The sequence below is a fragment of the Pleuronectes platessa genome, chromosome 15 (genome assembly GCF_947347685.1).
Source record: "Pleuronectes platessa chromosome 15, fPlePla1.1, whole genome shotgun sequence".
NCBI lineage: Eukaryota > Metazoa > Chordata > Actinopteri > Pleuronectiformes > Pleuronectidae > Pleuronectes > Pleuronectes platessa.
Window position 1 is genome coordinate 7,667,904 of NC_070640.1, and position 27,254 is coordinate 7,695,157.

A 27,254-nucleotide genomic window follows, 5' to 3' on the forward strand; every position below is an offset into this window, starting at 1 on the left:
TATTGCATACACTTTTATTAAGAGTTAAGACTAAGGTTTAGGTCGTCAGTACCGACGTATATGCAGTTAATTGTACAATATACAGGTACTCGGTTTTATATTGCTATTAAAATGGATTATTTGGGCTCATTGGATACAGGGATTTATTCTCCTGCATTAAATCTAAAGTCTCGAACAAAAAGGTAAACAGAAACACCAGGACAACTTTTCAAACAGTTTGAGATATTCAGATAAAAAAACCTTAAGAAAGAAAGAATGATCTCTATTGTATCTGCAGTTTAAATGTCAGACCTAAGGATTTTCTTAAATACTCATTGAGCTGTTTACAAAGATGTGCGACATGTGTCCACTTCCTCCCACTATCCAAAGATGAAGCTGAGACATCCTGGATACAGACTCTGGCGTGAGAAGAACAAGATGGCAGCCGCCGAACCCAGGATTGTTTGGCTTCATTTTTTTGTGCAACATGAGGAAGTGGAGACGCGTCGTCCATCTTTATATTCAGCCTCGGTTTCAAATATGCGACCCTGGTGTGTTACACTGTAGTACCAAAAAGTTGAAAAGGGGTTGACGGGGTTATAACCTCTCGTTTTTGTATGAATAATCGAAACAAAACAGAAAATCACAACATAGGAAAACAAATTGCATATATATATATATATATATAAAAGTGTCCAAAACAAACGGAATGAAAGATCCTGACTAAATGAGACGGCCACTGATGGCAACTGAACATCCTTTTTTTTTTTTTCATGATTATCTCTCACCATCTTTCATTCTTTTCTCCCCTGTGGCTTCATCATGATCATCATCATCCTCAGTGTCTTTGGTCCATGTGCACAATGTAAGATGGAATGTCAAAAAGAGAACAAACAAACAAACAAACAAACAAAACATAAACAGGTGTTGGCGTTGCTATGGTGATGGAGGACAAATCCGTGGTCGTGTGTGGGGGGGGTTTACAGCGCCCATAAATTAACTGAAAAACAATGACAAACAATAAAGAAAAATAAATTGAATGAATGAACAACTAGGGAATGGAAACAGTAAATTAAGAAGACATTGAAATTCGACAGAAAAAAACAGAATTTGTGTGGAAGGGAAAAAGTTGCTTCAGCTTGTGTTAGTGAAGAGCAGAGGACAGTGGGAGACATGTTCAACTCCCTCGCCCTTTTCAAGTGTCACTTCTCTGTCTCTGAATAAACACTATTTTAAATTATCAACACGTTGGCTCTCGTTTAATTGACGGTTGAATGGCATGAAGAAATGAAAGGAATGTCAATGATGGAAGTGTTTCTTACAGCCGCGATGACAGATGAGTGTGAGAGCAGCCACAAGAGGGAGCCACGTGTCCTCACTTGAACGCTCAGCCTCAGACTAACGACTATGAGGAAGTCATGTGCAGATCAGCTCACTGCAGACCATTGTCTAAAGTTGAGCAAATGTTGGATTGTTTCCAGTCTCCCTGGCAGGACATTAGCTTCAGCTCCTCACAGCACAGTTTGACAATCAACCTGCAGAGACGTAAGAACCTGCTCTGATCATGTCTCCAATCCATCACAACTACATGTTTATTCTCCACCTTCCTGTTTGACTAGGAGTTTTTCCTCCAGCTGCATTTATAACCTACACTGAATAAGAAGAAATACCTGAACAACAGCTGTGTGCGATTTCCCACAAACACAAACAGCGACAAAAAACTTGAAGAATATTACCGTCTAAATTATGATTTGCTGTATGATTATGATTTACCTAAACCGAAACTAAAGAGTCATTAAAGTTTATGTAGCGAAGAAACAACTACGGTGTCACAGAAAAGTAAAGCCCTCTTAACTTACAGGAAAAACAGCCCCAGTTCACAAACACTGCAGCCACATGAACCAGTTCCCTGAATGCACCTGGAGACAATCCCTGCTGTCAACTGTATCGCCACACAATGAAAGCAGCGAGGCAAATGTCACATGATGTGTTCACTACAACCGGTTACTCAATAATGCATGTGCCACGCGTCTCTGCAGGTGAACTGTCACAGTGTAGTGAATGAACAGAAACCAGTGGCTGTCTGCAAGGTAGGGGAATCCAACATTGTACTGAATGGTTCGCAGTGCAGTGAAATATACATGATGTGTAGTAAGAGCTTAAAGTAGTAGTATTATTTATACCTGGACCATCAGCATCCCCTTACTCAAGGTAGGCTGTATTCTGCATCACCTATTTATGAGCCAAGCTCGCTATTGTCTTAGAGTGGGTTTGCTGCCTCCTCCCTGAATGTCCTGAATAATTAGAGCGAGGCGAAGGGAAAGAGTGAAAGGACAGGAAATGTTGAGCCTGGGCAGGACATAAAGGGAAGTTCCCTCAGCACATGCCAGGCCCTTTATAATGGACGACATGCTTGTGTATTGGAGATAAGTAGACAACAGCGCAGCACATTGGATTCAAGGCTCCTGAATGTGTCAAGCAGAATGAAACCCCCCTGCTAGAAAAGAGCTAAAGAGCAAAAAGAGAAAGATTTCAGGCTTTAAGGCACAAATTAAAAAGTAAATAGGATTAGTTGGAGAAAGGAGAAGGGGCTGGAAAATAGGAGCTTCCTGTTATGGGTGGAAGAAGAAGAGGTGACTGAGAGACTGACTTACTTTTTCTTGTCCTTGTCTTTCTTGAGTGGCTGAGATAAGGAGAGTGTCTCGGCTGCCACCTTCTTCCTGTTGAAGGCGTTCATCTCCTCCTCCAGATCTCTCCGCTTCTCCTCCACCTTCCTCTTCTCCTCCTGATGCATCCGCTTCAGCTGCTCGAACTTGTCATGCAGCTGACAGGGAGGAGACGAGAGGTGATGATTGACAGAGGATAAAGGGAACAGATGGCCAGCACTGATATTTATTCTGTTTCTTTTAACAATCAATGTGTCAGGTGAAAGCGTTTGCTCAACACCAAGCTGCAGCGGGAGATTAAATCAGGTTATTATTCAACAACAAGCTGATTGTTCAAAACACTTTGTTACATAATGGACAGATATAACAGATACAAATTTGCTGCGATGAAACGGACTCTATGAATGAATGAAAATTGATCATTTTCACAATATAAAACAGTCAAAAGTAGGTCATCATTTAGTTCAATCTGAAATAATTTTGCATGTGTTTAACGTAGTTTCCTTTTGCCCTTTGCCTCAAGTCTCATCCATTGTTTTTATATATGATGACAGACTGGACTGAATTATCATGAACTTGTGGTGTTTACATACCTGTAATGCTTTATCCGAATCAAGGGTCTATTGATACAATTTGGCTGAACTGGTTCAATAAATAAATAAAATAATAAACCAGTATTGTGCCTCTGAATTCGCAGGGTTGTGGAGATAACTGTGTTCTTTTTTAAATGACATATTTCTGTCCATAGCCTTGGTTTCATTTCCCTGGACTCACATCTCTCTCCTTTTCTTTCAGCTCTGCTTCCGTCTCTTTTACTTTGTTGACGAACATTTGTCGCATTTCTTCCTCTTTGCGCTGCAAGTCGCCCAAGAACTCTTTCCTCTTCGCCTCATACGTCTCCTGCAGGCTGGAGAGAAGAACACACAGGAGAGGATATATTAGGTACTGTCTTGAAACGGCTGTTGACAGTATCTCTGTGGGTTCAGATATTGTGTCATATTGAGTGTGTGTATGTGTTAACTCTCTCTCTCTACCTGAAAGGCTGGCTGTCGGGGTCAGTATCTTTGAATCCCATTTCTTCTAACTTGCATCGCCGGTACAGCTCGTAATGGCGGGCATGGGTCTGCTCCCTCAGATCCTCCATGTTGACCCTGATCAGCATCTCTCGGAGTTTGACAAAGTCGCAGTGGCTCTCGTTCTCAACTGAAGAAGAAATGGAAGACACCAGAATAAGTGACTTTGTTGTTTACGATGACAAATCCTGTTTCGTGAAAAGATGGTGTTGGATTGTGTTAGTGAGTCAGAGCTATACCCTTGTGTCTTGTTTCACATTCTGAGTCTTTGCTTCTCTTGTTCATTTCCCTCTGTGCCCGGCAGTCTTTTTCATTGCTTTTACCATATCTTTACTCTCCATCTGCCACCCTTTCATACTTCCTCCATGTCTCTCTACAAACCAGGAAAATCTAACACACTAAATCAATTCGATATCAATTAAACCAGATCTACCATCCTTTGCCAACAAACAGGAGTTAATACAGATTGAGATATTCTACACTTTTAATTCTGGAGCGACTCTAACAACTTTAGTTTCATGACTGAGTGACTTTCACAGTTAAATGAATTCATGGAGAGGAAAGGGCAGTTAAGTGTTTCCTGCCTGACAGACTGACAGCCGAGGGAGAGGAGGAGGGGGGGGGGGGGGGGGGGGGGGGGCATCATTTCCATCCCGATGAAGCCTTTTTACTCATAGGTCACCTCACTTAACTCTGACAGAACAATATGGGCTGTTCCGGATATTAAAAAGTAGAGTTTTTTTGCTTGGTTCGAGGCCAGAACAAAGTTCAATGTGGGACTAAGATGGACTGAGGCCACTTGTAGTGAGAATCAGTCTGGGAAAATATAGTCAGCATGGATATACATACCACTATGTGTTTTCTGTAGGGTTCAACAACCTTGAATTTGTTATTGAAAAATCTAATGTTTCTGTACTTCTCAGCTGCATTAAATAAACACGAGGTTAAAATAAGATAAAAGATAAAAGATAAAAAATCCATAACATAAAATAATGTTCTTCAGAGCTGCTGTAGCTAAAATAACTGACAGTGGTTGTCGCAGGTCGTACGGTTCTCGACAAACTCGAGGAAAATAGAAAAGTACTGAGAGCTTCCTCCCCACACACTCCACTGCTGCTCGAATCCCACTCAGTGTATTTGTGTGTAATGTCTCCCGACGGCCCACAATAGATAGATATATCCCTGATCACTAATGTTATTGCAGATGGTGAAAGGACAAAACGAGTTAAACTTTCATTAAGTAGGAGTAAGACTTTAATTGAGTGTTATTTAAGTCAAATAGCCAGATTTCACTTCTGCTGACTCATATTCTGCACTGTTCTCCAGTTTCTCCTTCTTGGCTTTATTTTTCCTTATTTACAGACTTGAAATCACCTTCAGAGTCCAAATGGAAACTAGAAAAACTCTTAAGACTTGGATGTGATTGAGCAGAAATAAAGACCACAAGAACCTGGAGCATAGAACTCAAAACATCGGCCAAATTACCCTGGCAAAACAAGAGAAGAGTGGCCTGTTAAAACAGACAAGCGATGTCAAAGGGAAAAAATAATTTTCCATTTTCAGGAAGAAAATGTGATCAACCTGTTAAGCAGAACTCAGAGAACACTATTAAGAGATTTTCTGTTGTGTCAGATCTGATGTGTGCGGTGGCCAAGTGCACATGAAGAGAGGAGGCATGTGGTCTCTCGGGCGCTGAAACATATGCCGTCCACTCAGCGGTGGAGGGACAGGATGTGTGTTGTGTTTAAATACCACCACAAGCTGTGAGCTCGGAGGATGTGAAGACGGCAATAATTTTGACGGCACTGCCCAATTAGTGTGGCATTCAGCTTCTCCTGATGGAAAATGCTGTTAAAGCAGTGCAAGGTAGCAAAACCACACAGCAGCATAATACATGTCAGATGCTGTAACTTTCCTTCATTAGATTCAGATGAAAACAGCAAAGGAACGGGACTCATCCTCTTCTACTTAACGCTACAGCTGCTTAAATCGCTCGCTCTTAATTGTATTCAAATTAGCTGACTAACCACACGTCATTAGAGGAAGACGACGAGTTAAAAACAGAAATGAAGTGTCCTCAGCGTCCAGGCTCCAGGCGGTGCCTGTTCATTTGGTATCTAATGGCCTCTTTGCAGTGGCTTCCCTGCTGAGAGCTGAGTGAGAGCCAGTCCTGTGACCGACTGCAGCACTGAGCCCTCAAGACATCTGAGCACAGGCTCCACAAACACACACACACACACAAATTGACTAAAGAGACATGCTGCAGACAAATAGAGACAAATGAGCTAGATAAAATGTTACTCACTGGACACTGAAAGCTTCTATGTTTACAAAGGCTGAATGTATTATTATTAATATTAAAACAAACTCCTAAGCTCAGTGGTAAATAATTATAATGTATCGGATAGCTTTATATAATCAGCAAGATTGACAGAAATAAATAGTCTCCAGTGTCAGAGAGAGGCTCAATATCTTTAATTAGACACTTCTTTAAAATTAAGATAATTATTTATATATGTTCACCCCAAACCAGAGGATGACATCATTTATTTTTAAAGAAATTGAATTATGTTGTCCTTATAAGAGAATTAAAACAAGTATATTCTAAGTGTTAGTACTTAAATCAATTATCAAATAATTTTTGATTGACCCATGTGAATAGAAATGTAATTCACCAAACACATTATTTTAGGCAGGGTTTTGCATCTACTGCATTTGCCATATCATGATCTTTATCAATAAGTGTGTTGCCACTTTCTGGTTTTTATTTGCATCGTCAATTTGTATATAGTATGACACTGCATGTAGTAAAACCTTTTGCACTTGGCTTAGGTGGAAATGTTGGTCTATCATTAAAAGCTCAAGTGCAAAGAAAACAGACAGTAAATAAATGATGACGTAGAAGAAGCATCCCAGTAGAGGTGAAGGAGCAGGTGTGTGTGGAGGGAAGAGGGGATGAAAACCTTCCTCAGATTAACACATAAAACAAATATAAATCCCATTGTAACGTTTTCCATCCCGTTTAAGTTTGACTAGCACTTTTTAAATAATTTCATAATATGGTTAAAAGTTACAACATGCAAACACACACACAATACACTATTGATGCACAAAAGAAATATCACACAGTAGCTTGCGATGAAGCAACACACTGTCGGGTAGGTCACAGATGTCTGGAGTTCAGAGATAACAGAGCACTATGATTCTAAAGAAAGATAACACACACGCTCACACACAATCACGCACGTACACACACACACACACACACACACACAGTCTTTCCTCTGTCCTCTCTCACGCCGGTGGAAATTTCCCATGGCTCTTTAAGATGTTACCATAACCCATCTCCATGACATCTGGCATCTACCAACTGTTTGTACGGACACAGACCCTCCTTTCAGTCGGCCGAGTGTCGTGAAACACAGACCCTTCTGTCCTCCTCGGCCCCTGCCCTCATGACAAACTGCAGTGCATGTATGGTGAGCCATCGGTTTGCATGTCTATCCGACTATTAGCTAGACAGCAAAGTAGTGTCCGAGTGTTACATCCCATTAGATCTCATTTCTGTTGTCAGACAGAGATGTGCGAGGGTGAGAGGACGAGAAGATGGAGACAATAATGAAACTAAGCCTTAAATCTTAAGATGCACATGGAGCAGCTTCATCACACAGCCTCAGTGACTGACTATCAGAAAAATACTTTTAGTACACAAACTTAGCTTTTCATGAAAATCTGATGTGTAAATTTTAAATATCATCAGGTTTCACAAAGTTTACTGAGCTAAAAAGGGTTTTCAGCTAAACAGGACTGGACTTGACCCCAAGGGACATGCAGTAGGCTTTATAAATAACCATGTGTCTTCCGAGGGATGAAGAATGAGCGTTGTCAGTGGGTAATGGAGAGAGAGAGAAAAGGAAGAGTGTGAGGGCAGTAAACAGAAGAGTGGAGCGGAGGGAGGGATGGTCGGAGGGAATGAGAGAGAGAATAACTCCCCTCTGAGCAGTAATATTCTCACAGCACAACTCTGCCTGATGTTATTAAATTAAGCTGTTTACCCTCGATGACAAACACAGAGGAATGAGCTGTGGGAAACAAAGGTCCCTGACACTAAAGGTGACGTCTCCAGGGACAATGTACAAACGAGGGGAAGGCTAAAGTTTTTACATGCATGCAAAGAAAGATATTCATCACCATGGGCATCACACACACACACACACACACGCACGCACGCACGCACGCACGCACGCACGCACGCACGCGATTTGCCAAAACCCTCCCCACTCGCTCGCCCTTCATCTCACAGTGTCACTCCTCATGAAGTCACAATCACAGCTGTGCAGGGCACTGCACACTGAGAGGGAGGGTATAAATAAACAGGAAAATGGTGGGACGCACTCGTCCCTCTGAAAAGAGCAGGAAACATCCCTCACCATGGATACTGATTAGGAGGTTTGAACGTTCAGCTAACAACCAGAAAGTGGTGCAATAATAGATCCTGCATCATCTTGACTGAAGTGCAGGATTTAATTTTGTGTAAAATGAAAACGTTCCAGTTTGCCCATTATCTTGCATGTGTTCCTATAGACCATTTCCACTGGTGAATAAACCCACCAACACCTACTAACTTACTGATTATCAGATATTTACAATATTTATAAGAAACTGAAGAGAGTGAACTTTTGCTATGGTATTTTTTTTAAGGTTCTGTTATTTGACAAATCGATGAATGGCATTATCATTGCAGCACTTCCTCGGATGCTAATGAATCAGTGGTACGATGAAAACAGCACACTTCCACACTTCCACACTTCCACCCTCTGACTTGTGTCTATCATCACACCACACAAGTGCCAACGTCACAGTGTGGCCTCTCTCTGTAGCGGTCTGGAGAGAAAGGAGTTAAACGCCAGCCGTCCCCTCCGTGTTGCGTTTGCTTGAGAAACACCCACACACACACACAGCACGAATACCTTGCTCTTAAATGCTTCTCACCTTGCACAACACCCCAGGGGTACTGTCTGGCCCTCACTGTTTTGTTCCCCACTTTGACCTCTTCCAAGCTGCCCACCACAGCGAACGGCAGATGGGCCTGCACAGGAAAAAAGGTGTGTGTTAGAAAGGTCAAGAGGTCACAGGGGTAACTGCAAGCATAACGAGGGACGGATTCCTGGCTATTTGTCTTCTGGGGTTACACTTCCTCTGAGATGTTTCCCCCTTGTTGCTTCATGCAGGTGTTCAAAGTCTTAACAGCACAGATTTCACTGGACACATGTTGGCATGTTGCTGCGCAGCACTAATAATTCAACAGAGGGGATTAATGAAAGTGGAGGGGTCTTTTCACTGTGGCCGTCCCCTCTCTTATCTTTCACAACCAGACCACACCAGAGCGACTTGACACCACGTTGGCACACGAGCTGAGGCTCAGTGGAGGTGGTAAGGGGCTATTTTGTTGCAGTGATTAAACACACACACTCACACACACACACTTTCTTTTAGCTCTAAACCCGTTGGGTTTGACATGTTGGCATCAGAGGGGGAAACATGCCCAATAGCAACCTCAAAAATTAGGCGGTGAGTTGAAACCAGCTGGCCGGTTGCAGCTCAGAGGAACAAGCTGGTGGAGTGTGGGCGTTGATGCAACCAGCTATGAATAGATGGGGACAGTGTACAAGCTCTGTGCCCGGGAGAACCAGCACCACATTTATTTCCATGCAGTATTATTTATACACAAGAGAATTAACTGTATAGGGGTCTGTTCAAACAGTCACTTCACACACAACCTATTTTGTACTAGCTACCTGAGAAAAGGTCATTAGTTTATGTTCAATTATATATTTACTCAGTTTCTGACTTCGTTTGACATTGTAAAGTGTGTAAATGAAAACAATAACCCAGTTGGAGGAAGGAATGTGTGCCACCAAATTCATAAATTATTTTACTATGGAAAATTGGGTAATTGGTGCAGTTGAGCAGTTTTTAGCTATTTATAAATTCTATGTATACTGTATGTTCAAGCACATGCCCAGGAACAGCTATTTGGAAATATTTTTAGTGTTTTTTACCATGCACGTAGTCACAAACTTTGTGGGATTTCAGTGTCGTGATAAGAGTAACACTACAGTTGAGCACATATTTTAAAAGCCAATAAAACAGCCTGAGCACATACTGCCATCACCAGATGTGTAACACATGTGATGCCTAAGACATGAGGGTGCAAGTCTTAAAGCTGAATCCTCTTTAACAGAACAATTTTGAGACAAATGTAAAAGGTGTAAAAATCCAATTGTTTTATTTGTGAACATATGCTGGTGTGTTCAATCTATTAAAAAAAGTGCATGAGACCTTTTTGGGAGTGTTTCTGGTTTACTTACGTTCATGGAGGCGTTGATCTCACTCACGGTTTCGTCGTCTGTTGGGAACTGGTAAATCTGGACGCCGTTGCTCACCAGCTCACTCATGATCTTTATCTTGAATTTATGGAGCTCACTCTTGGAGATTGTGTCCGCTTTGGCAATGATGGGAATGATGCTGACCTGAGGAGAGGACGAGAAGAATATAGAGTAAAGAGCGGCCTCCGAGTCAAACAACAGAGTATAATGCATTTTTAATTGACAGCTGTGTGTCATATTACATTTATATTTATGTGATTATTTGGTTTAACCTGGTTTCATGACAGGACTAAACAACCCTTTTAAATCAAAGATGCACAGAGAATCAACCAAAAGTTTTCACTAATTTACGAATTGGACTTTTTGTCTGATTGTTATTGTTCAGAGTCGGCATGAAGAAAAATGAACAAATCGTACAAAATTCATATTGAACAACCGAATCGGATTACACAAGCAAAATCTTCAAGTGGGTACAGGCCTTAAGTAAACACTGTAAGAAAAAGCTGAATGACAACCTCGTCAAAAAAAGCAAACCAAACATGTCTGAGGATGAATGAGATCATATGCAGCTGAACTATACAGCAAAAATAAGCTCAGTCAAATCCCCAATAGATAAAATAAACAAACAGTGATTATGAAAACAAACGAGGCACCATGTCCAATCAGCCGCAGATGTGCAGAAACAAACACAGTGTGTCTGCATTCCTCTGTGTGGCTGCATTACCCACATCTCTAACCAGGGGGGTGGGGGGGTGGGGGGGGTGGGGGGGGAGTTCCTGCAGATTCCCTCATCAATTCCATACTGTGCCTCCCAGAGCAGGAGCCAGTGCTTGTTACAAGTCAAATTACAAGCTCATCATACTTATTTGGATCATTAATTTACAGCAGGTCAGCTTGTATCACGTTGTAACCCTTATTAAATAAAACAACTTCATTAATTGCTTTAATTCAGTGCTGAGTAAAACTGTCTTTGGAGGGACGGGTTCCTGATATTGGCTGATTTCCCATAACCGGGATTTTCCCAGCTGGCCTAAGAGTATTCCTAAATAGTACTCAGTGTTTGTTCTGAGCCAGTCATGCAGCTGTGACCACATCAAAATAGTTCACATGTAAGATAATCACTAGAAAAATAAAAAAATCTTTTTTATCTTTTATTAACACACTGAGTAAAACGTCAGTTTTCCAGGGATACAAGAAACATGTCTTTATATCCTGAGCTTTAGTAATGTTAAAAATATGTTAAAAAACATTTAAAAAAAACTTTGTTTATTAGTCTTTTCCTTACTTTAATATGGGGAATAAGCATGTTCTTCTTATTTGAACTACATTTCCCATAATCTGGAGGCAACAGGGGATGTAAACACCAAATACAGTGTTGTGTTACAGACAGCTAGCTGTGTGTAACTTAAGGCATATTCAGTCTGTTTCATTACATTATGTTTCCCATAGTAGTAGTAGGAAATATCATTCCTCTTTGTCAAATGGAATTTACAAACTGAATCCTCTCTTCTTAATTCAAAACAAAGGACTCCTCCTTCAAACTGTTATTTCTCTTCCTGTCTTAATTCACCACAAACCACAGTCGCTCAGCCGGCCCTGCCACCATCCTCTGTAGAGAGTATTGATTTGTATCCCCGTTAACCAGAAAAACACTATTGTCTAGCCTCGACAAAAAAATCTTCAGTCTGAGGGGAAAACGGTTTCTGGTCGGCTTCCTCTGCTTTTCCTGTGACAGGGCAATCTGTTCGTTTATCTGTAGTGTCCAGATTGATGCTAATATTCACCCACAGTAATGCTTCCACTGACTGGACAGCCAAGACAGTCTTAAAATGACTCATGGAAATAATCTGATTATTGGGACCAGTGTTTGGGCTCTAATCTCCACTGTTATCATTCATTTTAGTGCTGACACAATTAGCAGATTAATTGATCCACAGAAATATTTTTGGCATCAATCCTATTTCTTTTGCTTTGATGATTTTCTCAGTTCTATATCTACAGATGTAAGTTTAGGGTCTGTGAATATAGAAACTTACTTTTAACTTTTGCAAACACATCACAGACTCAACAGTGAATCGGGTCATTTACATAAAACAAGTTTGATGACTGAATGTTTAATAACTTGCCGAAGCAACACATATATGGGCAAACTAGGAATTTTCTTGTGTCTACCTCTAGCCATCAAAAAGCCACATACAGAAATAATGTGATGAGTGGCTTTCAGGATTTATTGCATTCAAAACATTTATTCTATCTGGAAGAGAGACCAGTGCATAAACCTCACCGAGCCAGTTTAACAAAATATTGTCACATCCACATTGTGGTCACTCAACACTGGCCTGGTTTCAGACAAAACACTGGTCGTGTTGCACACTGTGGAAAGATGTGCTGGGACAGAGTCACTGAGGTCAGAGTGATGTCCACACTGTGGCCACCCACTCAGGCTAAGAACTGGGTCCATTGTTGCACAACGCTGTAAATCACTTTGGACTGAGGTGCCTTCTGGTTCTTTAAACTATCAACAATTTCTGATGCTGTGCAACTGTAAAACACAGGGAATTTTTAATAGTCACACTGGAGTTGGGTTCATCGGGCATTTAGCTGCGGTAAGCTGCTTTGCTCCCACTCATATTAGTGCAGGGTATAACAGGTAAGCTGCTCTACGTTAATAAACACGTGTTTACTGCTTCTTCTGTGGCTCATATAAAAAGAGATAAAAATAATACATTTTGGCTCAGGAAAGCTACCATGACTCGGTTCAAAGCAGAGGGTTCAGAGAGTTGGCCCTGTGTGTTGTGTTGGTTTGGATGGTGTCAGGAGCCAGTTGGCAAACACCCGGTGGCAGGTTTTGATCGCTCTGTTGGCTGGTGGTGACGGCACGGAGGCTCCGTGGTCAGCGCTGTCACCTCACAGCAAGAAGTGTCCTGAATTTGGATCTCAGACCCATCTTTGGGGTTTGTGTAGGTTTTCCTCTCACGTCAGAACGCAAGTCAGGTCTTCTTATTGGGATGATTAAGAAATGCTGAGTTTTTCTTGTCATATGTCTGGATTAGTCAAAATGGTCAGGTATTAACTTCAGCATTTTTACGATTATTATAAAGAATTTGCGCGTTAAAACATTATAAACAAATTAAAAATGTTCCGGGATTGCTAATAAAACTACAAAGTGTCCCTTCGGAGTGAGTTGACTGAGGTAGCCGGGGTCACTCTTTTGAAGAGTTTCAGGAGACATGTGGCTGAGATGTGCAGCCGTGCGTCGACAGTTGGCAGAGGTAAGCCAGCAGGTTTCCATCACAAGCTTGACCATCTGCTTTGTTCTGGATTTATTATCATTGCATCAACAGACTCACACACAGGCCTGAAGCTGCCACTCTGTCCTTCCTTCAGCAGGGCTATCAGTGGATGTACCGTATGGATACACTGAAGGACTGTGGAGGCAGAACGCAAAATCGTAAGAGTGATGGAGCGGTAAATCTATTTGACCGATGTATTTAAATTTGAATAGTGATCGGTGGAACAGTTTAATGGCCCGATGTAAACAAGCTTATGCACAAAGAACATACAAAGGCAACAAGGTGAAAATGTAGCTGCTGTAGAACTGCAATAAACGAATTAGCATTTCCATGTCATCATTGCAAAAATAATTGCATTCTGTCTCGTGTCAGCCGGTTCCACTGCTTTATTTGTTTGCACATTCTCGGCTATGGAGCCGACAGGGTAAAGTCAGTTTGATGTAAAATTCATGTGACATGTGCGTTCACACACACACAAACACACAAGACTCCTCCGGGTGATGTCTAAAAAAGTTCAGGGATGCGGTGTGTGTGTGAACCTTTGTCTCTCACACAGCGCACAGCCTCAGACTGGGCAACAAACTCTGCCTCTGTGCCAATCGCTGAAATGAATAGACGTGGAGAAAGGTCCGATTCTCACTCGCAGGGCAGCACTGGGGACTGTCTCCAGAAAGAAGTCGATAAATCTGTTGCTGGGTAATTCTTTTTTTTTTTAAAGTCACTGAGGGAGTCAGAGAAAGTCTGGAAATCTGGCAACAAATGTTAACTTGGCAGTTAAATGCAAAACGTTGGCACAAATCTATTTTGAAAGCGCAATGGCCCATGGGAAAACAAAACTCGGGCAATGATCTAGCTTTAGTCAGCGTCACAGAGCACTCGCTTGGTCACGGATATTTTGAGGATGGAGCAAAAAGGAGATAGATGCTACTTTATTCTTTTCATGCAGTTTCCTCTCTTGACATGTTGGTAGAAGTAGATTAAGGCTAAAATGTCTCCAAAAATCCTGTTCCACACATTTCTTCTCTCATTATGGCCTAAAGTCAAACCCCAATCTTCACTTATCTGGCTCTGTCTTTTTACTCATTCTCCTCTACGCTTTGGGAACACGTGTTTTCCACACTGCCCACACTTTGACACCATGATCGAGGATAAAAAAACACTCTAAATGCTTTTAGCTGTGTTTATGGCACTGAGCAGTTCTCGAAAAATATTTGAACAAAATGTCAACAGGTAGAACTTATTCAAGTGTGTCGTAAAGGGGAATAAAAATATCTGACAGTAAAGAAATACGATGGGTAGCGGAACTCAACCTTTAATAGAAAAATTCAAGAGAAGCCTCAGCAAACAACTATCACAGTTTTTTCCCACAAAATCAAGATATGAAATGGCTGCAGCTTAGACTTTAAAATCCACGTACCTTCTCATTCATGACCCTGTCCTTCCCCACTGAGCCCCCCCCCCTACTTCCTGTCGTGCTCCAAGTGATGTTGTGATGAGATTTTTCCCACCAGTTGTCTAAATGAGGCCACACCAATGATGGTGCCTCCAGTGTTAATGTGCCAATAATCTGTGTAGCAATACTCACGCAAGAGCCACAAAAAAAGTCACAAATCCATATGACTCAGAATGCGAGTATTGACTGGTATAGAGTATTGTGTTGTCCTATAAACATGTCAAACTGGAACACAGCACAACAAGGATGCATTTCTATTCGATGGATGAGACTTTAAAAAATGTGACACATCTGCCTCCTCAACAGAGGAAAGCAGGTCTTCCCAAGTATCTGGACTGTTGGCGTTCAAATCTTTTCCATGGAAACGGCCAAATGAGTTCACTCCAAAGAACGGCATGTGACTAGTCTTGAAATCCTATGCGCTGAAATGGAAGCTCTGCACGTTCACTGAAACCTTTCACTTTTCAGCTTTATTCTCTTGGGACAGAGTCCACACCCTTGCTCAGGGATCAGGGATCTCCATGTCTCAGTGGAGCGCAAACTGGTCACAGTAAAAGGGAGATCGGGTTTCAGTGCACTGATACTATTCACAGATAATAGGAAATGAATGGGAGTGTGCTTTTTGCCAAAGGGGAAGAGATTAGCACATAGCACAAATATATGGGTGTGTGTTTGTGTGTCGGTTTTGTGTACCTTGCTGTCCAGTTTCTTCATAGTGACGAGGTCCAGAGACTTGAGGGAGTGTCCTGTTGGGGCGATGAAATAAAGGCAAATGTGGATCCTGGTGTCGTGGTAGTTAAACAGCGAGCGCTTGATCTTCAGCTCCTCCTGGAGATAGTTTTCAAACTGAGTGTCGATGTAGTCGACGATGGGCTTGTAGCTGTGAAGAAGAAAGACAAAGAGAAAACTGTGAGGATTTACGACTTTGGTTAGGCACAAAAGACTGTATCTGTCCTCTTGATTATGCTTTGGTAAGAATATGGACTCGTCACTGGGGAAATGAACTGGAGACAGTTATGTTTGCAGAAACTGTGTGATCTGATTCTATGCCAAGATTTCAGCTTAGAGTTGTAAAGCTTAATGCTGCATGAAATTTATGTCCAGCGAATGAGAGTCTGGATGAAACAAATCACAGAGGCCGCAAAACATCCTGTCCACTCTCACAGCACTGTGATGACCTGTGGGCTCCACAGTATCCACAGTACATCATTGAAAATTAAGAAAAGGCAATCTGAAAATATCACAGTTATGTAATATTTTCGTATTATGTAGTATGCTCGCTAGTGCAGCAGCACAGTTTGTCCCTGTGAGTTGATTTCATATATTTCAACAGCACAAGAGGCCGCAGTCTAACTGGAAGGATCGTGAGACAGCTCGAAAGATGTTTCAGATTACATTCACATTAGGCTTGTTTGAAGAAATCTGCAGCTATAGTTGATTTACTTTAGTTCAGACACATTAAAGGGGATTTAACGACCCTTAAAAAATTTGCCACATATTTAATAAACTGCATCATTGCTGCACGAATGCAAATCTCTTTCAAGTGAATTGATTGTTTGTCACTATAGATACAAATCACAGTCACAGTTTGGTTCTCACTACACCACATGGCATTTTCAGAAAATGTATCTCTGCGGTCGGAATAATCTTTGTTGGAGATGTTCAATAAACTTATTTACTCTCCACGAATCAAGCAGCCCAACATCGAAAAGATGTTTCCAACAGACGCTGGTCCAGTTCCGGCACAGATGTGGATTCATTATGTTGTAGAGCCCGACCGTTAAAGATTATTAGGAGCCAATACCAGTATAAGGGATATTTTAAAGTTTAACTATAAACTCAATTATAAATTAGTATAAATAAAAAAGAAAACAATCATGCAACCTCACATATAGTACTTGGAAGTACATTAGAAAATAAAAGCTTGCATATTGGCAAACATAAACCCTGATATGCTCATATTTTTCAGCCAACTGATAAATTGATCAGTCTCCATTACGTTGCTATGCTTGGCCACTACACAAATACCTCAGTTTCATTGATTCCAGCTGGTGTCACCTCTGCATTCACATTTCTACAGTGTAGAGTGGTTTCTTTGTCTAATCTGTAACAATGTAAACACCAGAAAAAGAAAATAACATCGATAATTACAGAGTTCATTGTGTCAAACTTAGAGTTATGGACTTGAATTAGATCTTTGATTTATAAACAAGTGACAACAGTAAACCAAAATTATTGCTTACGTATAAGATCTCTAGGCTTGTTGTCTTGTTAAAAACAATCTGGTTTAATGACCATCCCCTAAATTAACAACCAACCGTCTTGGTAAACTTGTTCCATGTTCTATTCAGCTCAGAGTGAGATTCAAGTAAACATTAATTCTGTTTCCTCAGCCAGAACCATGTTTACAGTCGTCTGTTCACTCCCATCGCATGCATCTTCAATCTTCTCTGTGGAATGCACCAGCTCTGACCTTTGGGAGCTCTCTATGTGTGCATGTACAGTTTATGTGGCCAGCAGAGAAAGCTGCTACCAAAGGGCGTGAGAGTGCTGCTTGCTGGATAGGTCACAACAAGAATGAGCCATTCCACAGCTGAATGTTAGATTAGGAAAAAAAAATATCTATTTCCTCTTTAGTGCTGCTGCACTTCTTCCTATTTTCATCCTACTGAGAAAAGAAAAATGTACAGGATTCTGGACTGATGTTAGTCTTTATCCGTTTCTCAAATATTCCTCCCTTGGATCTAATTTAGGCAGAACTATGAAACTGTCATCTTGCCACTGCTAAAAGGAAAGTTTGATCAAGAGAGACGGCAAAACCTGTGCTCTGAGTATTTGCACAATTGGACAAAATAAGTATTTTTTATCAGAATATATCAAAACAGTCCTGATGCAATAAATGACAGTATTGGGTGGACGCACCAAGTTTTTTTGGTGATCGGCAGGTCAGGAAACATCTGAGTTCGGCATAAAAGTGGGTCAAATTTATTTAAGGCTTTTTAAGACATCTATATTATATATATTATTAAAATCGTCCAAAATTATATTCTTTGATTTATTTCAATGACTGAGCTGCCTTCAAACTTGAACCGAAGTCATCATCATCAAATGTTCCAGACTGGCTGTGTATGAATAAGGAATAGCTTCTCATTAATATCACAACTGAGCTGATGCTGCCACAGATGATTTGTATTGTCTCGTCCCGTCACTGTTAACATCATCCATTACCAGTTCACCGTGCTCACCTGTCCTCTTTGTTGATCTGATCACCGAAGCCAACACTATCAACAATCGTCAGTTTGAGGTGGACGTTGCTTTCTTTAAGGTCGTAAGTTCGTGGCCGCAGGTACACGCCGTTCTGGTAATGGCTCGCCTCTTCGTTCTCAAACATTGTGTTGAAAAGTGTGTTCATTAACGTCGACTTGCCGATACCAGTCTCCCCTGCGGGCGGCAGCAGCCAGAGAGACGAGACCGATGGAGAGAGAGAGGGAGAGACAGAGAGAGAGGGGAGAAATTCATCAGCTTTCATACTTTGCTTTTTACGAGAACATCTGGGTGGCCTGTATATTTCTATCAAGTCAGAAAATAAAAACTAGTAGAGGAATGTTCAGAAGTTGCAACACATTCTGTCACACATATGCTGCCGTTTGATACTCACCTACACAGAGGATGTTAAAACAAAATCCCTGAGTGACCGATTTACTGACAAGTTGGTCAGGGAGGCTGTCGAATCCAACATGGCCGCCCAAAGTCAGGTTACGCTTCTCTTCATTCTGAAAGAATCAGACAAAAAGAAATGAATTGAAAAAAGAATCACAGGTCTGGCTGCGTGTGAGGAAAACACCAGGAGAAGACATTAGACAGAGGTCTGAAGAGTTGGGTGGTACAGAGGTTGAAGCCTTCACATTCCTATGCAAATTATCATCAAAGTGCCTTGGTTCATTCTGCAGATGTTAAATCCATCAACTAACAGTGAGTTCAGTGAGCAGGGCCTGCTGTGAGGATGAGCTTCAAGAATAATCCTTCACGAGCTCGAGCCGCTAAAGTCATTTCCACACACTTTGAACGAAACAACCGGGGAGAGGAGCTGATTCTGTGATTTAATACAGAGTATGGAAAATGAGAATATCTTTAGAAAAAAACTTTTGTCTAAGTTCAGCACTGACGGGTCAACACACCCCTATAGTAGAAGCAAAGTACATATATGATGTGAAACCATTTATCTTAATTCAAAGCTCAGTAACAACACATATTATAAACTAATCAAACTGAGTGTGACTAGCTTCACCAGTCAGAAATGATCTGCATTCACCACAGCTATTGTGGATTATTGCACATAACGTGCACAAACACTTTTCTAATCAATCTGCATGAGGGGAGGAGCGGCCTGGAGATTCAGCCTCAAAGACTCTGATGTACAACAAATCGAAGATCAACAGACAGACACTTTTGGATTGTAAGCGTTTCACCTCTGATCTCCCTTATCTGTCCCACCTTGACTGAGGCCCAGACAGCCGCTGAGCAGGGGGAGCGCGTGTGTGAGAACTGTAGAGGAGGGGAGGCAGACGGCACCTTGAGATGAATGGGGCCACCCGAGCTCGTCTGGCTCAGCCACGACGGACTGCATATTTAGAGGCTGATGTCACCGAGCGCAGGCAGCCAGAGAGCAGGGCTCAGCTGAACGCAGCCTGGCTGTGCTGAGCCGAGAGGGGGAGGCCGGCTCTGCGTTTACTGCAGATGAGTTATAAACCTAACTGAGGTGTACAATACAGGATGAGCACTATATATTTATATATATATGTACATAAAAACACACTGACACGTGTGTAATTATGAGATATAAAAAGGGAACGAGCTTAATGTGTCAGCGAACACAGCTGAAGTAATCGGATGTGAGCTGAGCTAAGCAAAACTGAGCTGAGCTGCAGCACTGGGAGTTTCTTACATTACGTTAGCACAAGCATTCAATAAAAAAAAAATCTATACAAGCTGTAAATCTGCCGGGAATGTTATTAAATGTGTCACGGTTTGTAAAACATCAAGCAAAATGAAGAAATATAAATTCATAGCAATCTAGATATCAATATCTGGTTGGATTGCTGAAGGGGGAGGGCGTGGCCCATGGTGTCGGGCCTGCAAGGACACCGGTGCAATGACTGGAGATTGCTGAGAAGTGTTTAAAATCTGAGAAGCTGATAATTTGTATTTGCCTTTTTTTGTTTTATCAAGGAGAGGATAAATAAAGACCTGCATGCTCATTTTATCTGGTTTTTCATGTCCGGTTTCACATGTGGCAGCTGCATAGTCTGTGGAAGTGGGAAAAGTTTTGATCCCACGCTCCAAGTTTGGGAGTTTACATGTGAGGTCATAAGATCACTTCTGAAAGCTCATGGTACACACTAAAAACTGTTAAGGCCTTTAGAGAAAGGTGAGCTTGCCCTTGAAGACAATGTCATCCGGGGCAAGCTTATTTGATAAGCAGCGTTCAGACATGAAGTCCAGACACTTTCCAGAAATTGTGAGTATTTTTAAGTCTGATAAATCAATCAGATTCAGAAAAATGCCAAATATTCTCATTCGTGAGAGAGCTGTGGGTTGACCTCCCTGTCATTAGCACATGATCTTTGTGTAAAAGTATGCGAGAGGCTGATGACTGTATCTGTGACTGAGGGTTACATAAGAGAATGTAGACGTGACAATCAGTGTTATCTTTTAGGGATCAGACAGAAGAACTGCAGTAAGTGATTTATTCCCCCGGCTGTGACTTCCATTCTGCTCATAACCATCTGGATTTAAACAACACTAACAATGATGCCTTTCCTAGTTCCTAATACCTTTACACCAATCAGCAAAAAATGGGATATAACCAACCAACAAGAGCAATTAAGAAAACTGTGACTAATCTGTTCTCCCATCTACGCAGGCTACTCCAGAGAGTAGAAGAGCCGCAGCAGGAATTATGACAGGAATGAAAAGCTTGTGAGTAACTGCTCCTGGGTCAAGAAGGAACACAGTCCCCAGGCCACCGTATCACCAGGCCAACAGGAAATGGCTGCGCTGAAAGAAATGAGGCTTGACTCATGTGGGCCTGTAACCAAAGAAATGCATATGTGTGAATAATAAAATAAATATTCGCTTTTACACCTTAAATTAGCAGGTACACATTTAATCCCTTCCCATTGCCAGTAGAGGAGTTTGAGGTTTTTCCCCAACTGCATTTGAAATATTGCTCTTGCCAGAAAATTCCCAGTTGCATGTTCTTCCTAAGATGTTTAAAAAAAAACATAAGTACACAAACGTTTGTGGCTATATATGCAGCAGAACCCGAAAGTTAAATGTGTGTCTTAATGTTGCACTGGAAAAGGTGCAGCATCAGCGTCTAGACTGCCAAAATAAAGAAGGGAAAGAAATTTGTGCGCTTCCCAAGGTGTTGTGTTTCCATAACTTTAAAACCTGTGTCATTTGACCGAGGAGTGAACGCCAATTGTATGTATTCCCATTGCAGACAAAAGCCAGATGTTATTGGGTGTTGGTTGATTTTTTTACCATTGGAGAAAAGGGGCTCTAGTGTGAGAAGCTAAATAATAATGATTATTTTCATTAGGGATTGATTTTCCACCGTGTTTCCAATTAAATCATAAATTGTTTAGCCTTTAAAATGTCAATGGATAGTCAAATATATCCGGTCCCATTTTCATTTTGCTTAGAAAATGACTTGCATCCGCCTCCAGTCAGTAAAGACACATTTTACAATGATTTATGTTAAAGGCTACAACTGTAGCTTGTATTTTAGCCTGTGTTGAACATGTCTGCAAACTGCCACCATGAAAACCATGCTGAATAAGCACTTTCATTTCATTTGCAGTTTACTCCACTGCTAATCAGGCCTCTCGCTGAATTGTCTTCAGCACTAATCGGCCGTTGGAATTACGAGTCAAAACAATAAACTGAATCATCTCAACCTTCGACTATGCTCACAAGGCAGCCAACTGTGACAACAACTTCCCAGAAGGTTAAATAAATACAGCATGTGACACAGACTCAACCTGACAGAACCGAGGACAAAACAAAGATAACTCCACTAAGAGAAACCTTTTCTGTGAGCAGCCCTGATGCGACCCGAAAAATCCTCCAAATCAGTTGTTCCATCTTTCACCAGACGCCGCTGTTATTCTGTCCATCACCCCCTCAGCTTATCTTCCGCCTTCTGGCGTGCTCCCACCTGACTGGTGTCTGACCTGTGTTTGCACCTCGTGTCGGCCTCAGTGAGCCTCCACTGGACGGACAGGAACAACCTGACAGACTTCGACACACACCGCTGCCGTTGATGCTTGTGTGTGTGTGTATTTGTTTTGGGTGGGGGGGGGGGGGATAAACAGAGGGGGAGGGGTCTTTGAAAAGGGTTTTACATATTTACAGGATATTGAGGTGCACTTTGGTTTACCTTAAATGTTGTTTCACATTCAGGCAAGATCAAATGTAAGGTATTTTTTTCCTCAGATCAATTAACTGGATGTTTTCCACCTCTTAAATACTATATTTATATGTATTATATATAAGACATACATATTTATTGTACACGTTCTGACGCATATTTATGAATGTGGTAACTCGGTGTAGGAGGAAGTGTTTTTTTTGGAGACTGACATGTATTGTTCAGTCGCTATTGGACGGAGTTGTGTGAAAATCAAGCTGCTCTGGAAATAATTGTTGCATCTCTACAGAGACGTCCTTATCTTGATTTGAGTTCCAGTAGCTTTAACCTCGATCCGACTAGTCGTTTAAAAAAAACTTGACACTCCAATACTGGACGGTAGCAAAACTGAATTGCCTGTGGCGTGACTGGACAGTAGAAACGGAAATTAAAACAGAGACCTGTATACAAAATGCACCTCAAGCCAAGTTAAAGGATGAGTAAAAACTGGGGAACTGAGCCGTGAGTTACTTGCTGTAGGCAAAATAAGCTTTATTTTGTGTCACAAGCAGATGTTGGTTGTCTGTGAGGGGCGGACACCACATCACAGTAACCTCAGTGATAAAGCCACATGTACCAGCAGTACACTTTGAGCGAGGTGGCTTGTGATGGTGCTTCCTGTCCAAAGGCTGTCACGTACACTTATGAAAGTGTAGCTTGACGTCCTCTATAATATTTTTACAGCCCTTTCTTATGCCACCAACCAGTATTTCAAACCACACCTACAGATTTTGCCCTCATGTGCTGCTGTAGCCATTCTCCTGCTGCTACTTGTGCCGATGGTGATGTAGTAATGGTAAAAATGTCGACGGTTGGGATGCGGAGGACGCAAGGACAAGGAATCCGCACGCACATATCGACAAACAAGTTTTTATCTGATTATTGTCTAATCAGTACACTCGTGAACAACAATTGCAATGACCTGCTCAGCTTTGTTTACTCATCTACCGAGGGCCCATCTGGGAAGACTGAGTGAGAGCGAAGGGAGTCGAGACGGGATCCATTTTATGGGACAGATGTACAGCATACTTTACAGGGCCTTTAAAAAATATGCAGTTTCCTTACTTTCACTGAACGGACACAGACCAACATTTGCCAGCTATTTCCCCTCATGTGTATGTTAAGCTTTTATACATGCAGAGTCAGATGAAAAGCATTCCTGATTCAGGATCTAGACGAGCTGCGCACAATACTAAGGAGAGGTGAAGTTGATTTAATCATAGAGTGCACAAAAATGTGAATCCTAGTAGAGCGTGCCTGAAGTTAGTAATTTAAGAATCGTATGTGAGTCGCTGTGAGGTGTTTGTGTCACAAAGGATGCAAACAGAAATCTGGCATATCGGTGTGTTGCAAATAGTTTTGACTCATGAAAATAACCTCATGCATTTTTTGGGGGTCTTTTTCTGGCTTTTAAGTTTACAGAAATCACAACCCAACAGAATTTGCCTTACACTCACTATTGTAAGGTTTAAAATGTTTTACTTTCTATCAGTTTTAAGTCTTTGTCCACTCTGCTGGTGCTGACTCAGCCATGTCAGGCGAATGAGCCAAGACTGACATTCAAATTCATGACTTGTGCAAGTTGCTTAATTCAGCACATAAATAGCCACGAAACGGAAACAAATGTTAATAACTGCAGTTTTTTAGTGACCACACTGATGAAAAACACGTCTACATCCCATTTAAGCCGAATAACACATAAGAATAAAAGCCTTTGAGCTGTAACCCCATAGTTTTAACAAGCCACAGGACTGCTGATGGATTCACTGGGTGCTACCAGGATCAAACCTGTGACTCCTTTTATGATACCTAAAAGGAAGCACTGGTGGTTTTACAACAACTAATAGTTCAGCCTCAAAATCTCCCTTCAGCTTTGGCGGAGATTATTCTGAAAACCATTTTAGAGCTTCACGATTTTGAGCTCTGTACTGGTCTTTGAGGGGGAAAAAACTTGAACCTATTCTATACATGGATATTGACTCATCACCACAGGCTGCAGCTGGGCTGTCATTATTCATCTATAACACTGGATTTCACAAACTCGCCTCTAGGCAATTTTGGCCTGCACGTTCTATGTACAGCTGACAACACTAATGACAGCAAACAGTCATTAAACCAGACCTACAACCTGACCTGATCAACAAACAGATGGGGAAAGCAGTATCTAGGGTTTCCGGTTAAGCGTACAGTGTTTTAGGTCCTCTGATTTGTTTAAAAATTCATTGTAGACTGATTCTAGCTACTCTGTAAATAAATGTAGCCGGAGAACATATGTAAATCAGGAATTCACAAGTGAACAAGACAGCACAAACAAGAAAATCAACTGTTTTAAAAAGTACAAGCCTTCCCCCACAATTTGTCAGTCCACATCTTCTGCCCTGAGGCACTTTGTGAAGCTAATTTAATTGTATGCAAGCGGGCCTCACAGGAGAGACGATACCATTCAGGGTCAGCAAGCAGTGTACATGAATACGTTGGCGGCCATTTCATTACGTAACCACCGACACATATAGCATCCTCTTTATGCTACACACTCGAATGCAATCAGCGGCTGAAAAAAAAAACAATAGAAGTTGTTAGCTACATTGATCACCTCATGCAGCTCTGGCCTAGAAAGTAATCCCGAAGCTACAGCCTCCATAGGACGGGATTGATGTGGGCCAACAACGCAACCAACCACACATCCCTATCAATAGCTGCACATAATTAACAGCGTGCCCTGTACACAAACTGCCGGGCACACATGTGAGTTTGTTCAATATGGTCTCACTTAGTTCCGAAAGTTAGACAGGAAGTCAGACTGTCAGGCAACTATGCTGTTCCTAGGACTGGCCTGTTTCACTGCATTCTCAGCATTTTTCTCATTAATCAGCTCTCCAATTTCCCCTCTCCCAAAAGAGACAGTTAAGAAGTCGCAGAAACCGCAATGTCTTCCGCCAAAACCCGAACTCCTTCTTGGACAGGTTCCTAAACGTCAACTGTGCAATGTCTTTCTCTGGATCCTCTTTTTATTTGGGATCCTCTCTTCCGCCTTTTTCTTTGTAGGCATTGAGTTGCACCAATAAATGGAAGGAGTTGCCCGGAGTGTGTTCTTAATCTCTTTATCCCTGCAGCTCAGTGCTGCTTACTGTCCAATTCCACACCACAAGTATCTCCTCAGGCATCTGCCAAAAAGTTAATCACCCTTTTGAAATCTCCCCCTGTGCATTCGCCTCGTCACTATAATGTTGAGTTCTCCATAACGCATGCTTTGTTGTGTGAATTCTCCACATATAGAGCTGCCTAACCAACCATGTGTTGTTGCAAGTTTCCTCAGCCTCTGTTGCATCACCATGATAAAGCCTAAAAATAAGGTTACACCTGAATGACGACAGGGCTTGGCACAATGAATATAATGCAGGATGCATGCATTCCACTGTCATCTACTTCCGTGCCCAACCTACTGCTGAGATATGCAAAGAGGAATGAAGCAAAGTATGAGCCTGCTCAGCATCTGGCGGGAAATGGCCTTTGGAGTATATGTGAGAAAAGAAGTTAAAAATGAAGAAACGTTTAATTTTGCAGCTAAACATCAGCTAGGACATGATAAAGTATTAAGCGCTGTAGATTAACACCTAATAATTAGGCAGTTCTACACTAGAACACTCAGATACATAAAATAAGTACAATTGCCTCAGTGGTATAGAAGAAGGACTTTATAACAACCATTTCCTGTTTTATAGCATCTTAACAACTAAGCTAGAAATAAGTTTGCCCTCCTGAAGAGGAAGTTAAAACGAAATAAATTACTAACTATGGCATGATATAGTTTTAAGTGCTATAGACTCACCCTCAAAATAATATAGCAGTTCTACACTAGAAAACTCAGGTAAATACATACAGTAGGTACAGTTGTATCAGGAGTACAGGGCATTGACTTTACAACCACTATCTCCTGTTTTATGGCATTTCATCCACTAGGTTCAAAATAATTTTACAACCCTGAAGAGGAAGTAAAAATGAAACCACATGGCAGCACATCATGCAGTATTGAGTACTAATTCAAAGTAATACTGCAGTTTTTACACAACAAAACTGCAGACACTTCCCATTACAGGGACTGTGGTGAACAACACTGACTTTAAAGCAACTACCTCCTGTTTGTATAGCATTTTCACATGTTTTCTGTGTGTTGTGACTTGATGTTTTTAACGTGTGTTTGGAGACCAGGTTGTTTACAGCCACTTGTAAATGACATACACCGTGGACAGTCCAACCAGCTACACCCCCTGGATTCAGCCATACGTGATTTTCCAATAACAGACAATAAACGTTACGTGGCACATTGTTCGCCCCAGTGATGGCAGCGTTGTCTTCGTTTGTGTGTGAGGTGAGAAGAAGACATGACAGTCACCCGTGCCACCGCCTCGACTGAGCCCCACGTCGGGGTCTAGAAAGCGGACAGGGGGTGAAGGAGGCGGCTCGGTTAGCTTACACGGCGGCTAACACCCACACTTCTACTAATCACAACCCGAAGTAACCCTCTCTCCCCGGGGCTGCACTTAGCCAATGTGTCCCAGGTCAGGGGAAAGGGAATAAAACAGAGAAATGCGCCTCCACTCACCGAGAACACGTCAACGTCCGTGGCAGCCATGGTGCGGAATGTGCGGCGGTGAGTGTGACCGAGCGGAGGCGAAAGGGAGCAGCCCTCGACTGACTCTCCGTGCTAGCCTGGTGCTAGCCTGGTGCCAAACTAGCGAGTGAGCGGGAGGCGGCTGTAGTGACACGGGAGGAGAGGCACTCAGGGCGGGGGAGCGCTGGCGAGAGTCCCGGGAGGGAGGGAGGGAGGCTAGCAAGCCAGCTAGGCGTCGAGATGACTCCCTGACACGTCACTTCCCCTTCGTTTGCAGGCTGAGTCGTGTATTTCCTTCGTTTTGACTCGATGTGC

At 41.9% G+C, this 27,254-nt stretch overlaps 1 protein-coding gene across 1 annotated transcript; it reads right to left on the minus strand.

Annotated features, from left to right (window-relative positions):
- septin8a (septin 8a) lies at positions 1–27,084 on the minus strand. The gene is made up of 10 exons (XM_053441008.1): positions 26,931–27,084; positions 18,512–18,626; positions 18,099–18,294; positions 15,547–15,733; positions 10,090–10,251; positions 8,711–8,807; positions 3,680–3,848; positions 3,420–3,552; positions 2,634–2,803; positions 1–979 (listed from the first exon to the last, which is right to left on the minus strand). Exons 1-10 carry the CDS (start codon positions 26,958–26,960, stop codon positions 976–978), a joined length of 1,263 nt encoding a protein of 420 aa, XP_053296983.1. The 5' UTR covers positions 26,961–27,084; the 3' UTR covers positions 1–975.
- Positions 27,085–27,254: the final 170 nt, after the last annotated feature.

Excerpts from the sequence above, each read along its gene's own strand:
- septin8a (XM_053441008.1), bottom strand. The coding sequence starts at position 26,960 with ATGGCTGCCACGGACGTTGACGTGTTCTCG. Across the intron at positions 18,627-26,930 it reads CGGACGTTGACGTGTTCTCG|AATGAAGAGAAGCGTAACCT; the intron begins GTGAGTGGAGGC and ends TGATTCTTTCAG. Across the intron at positions 3,849-8,710 it reads CCCCTGGGGTGTTGTGCAAG|TTGAGAACGAGAGCCACTGC; the intron begins GTGAGAAGCATT and ends TTTCTTCTTCAG.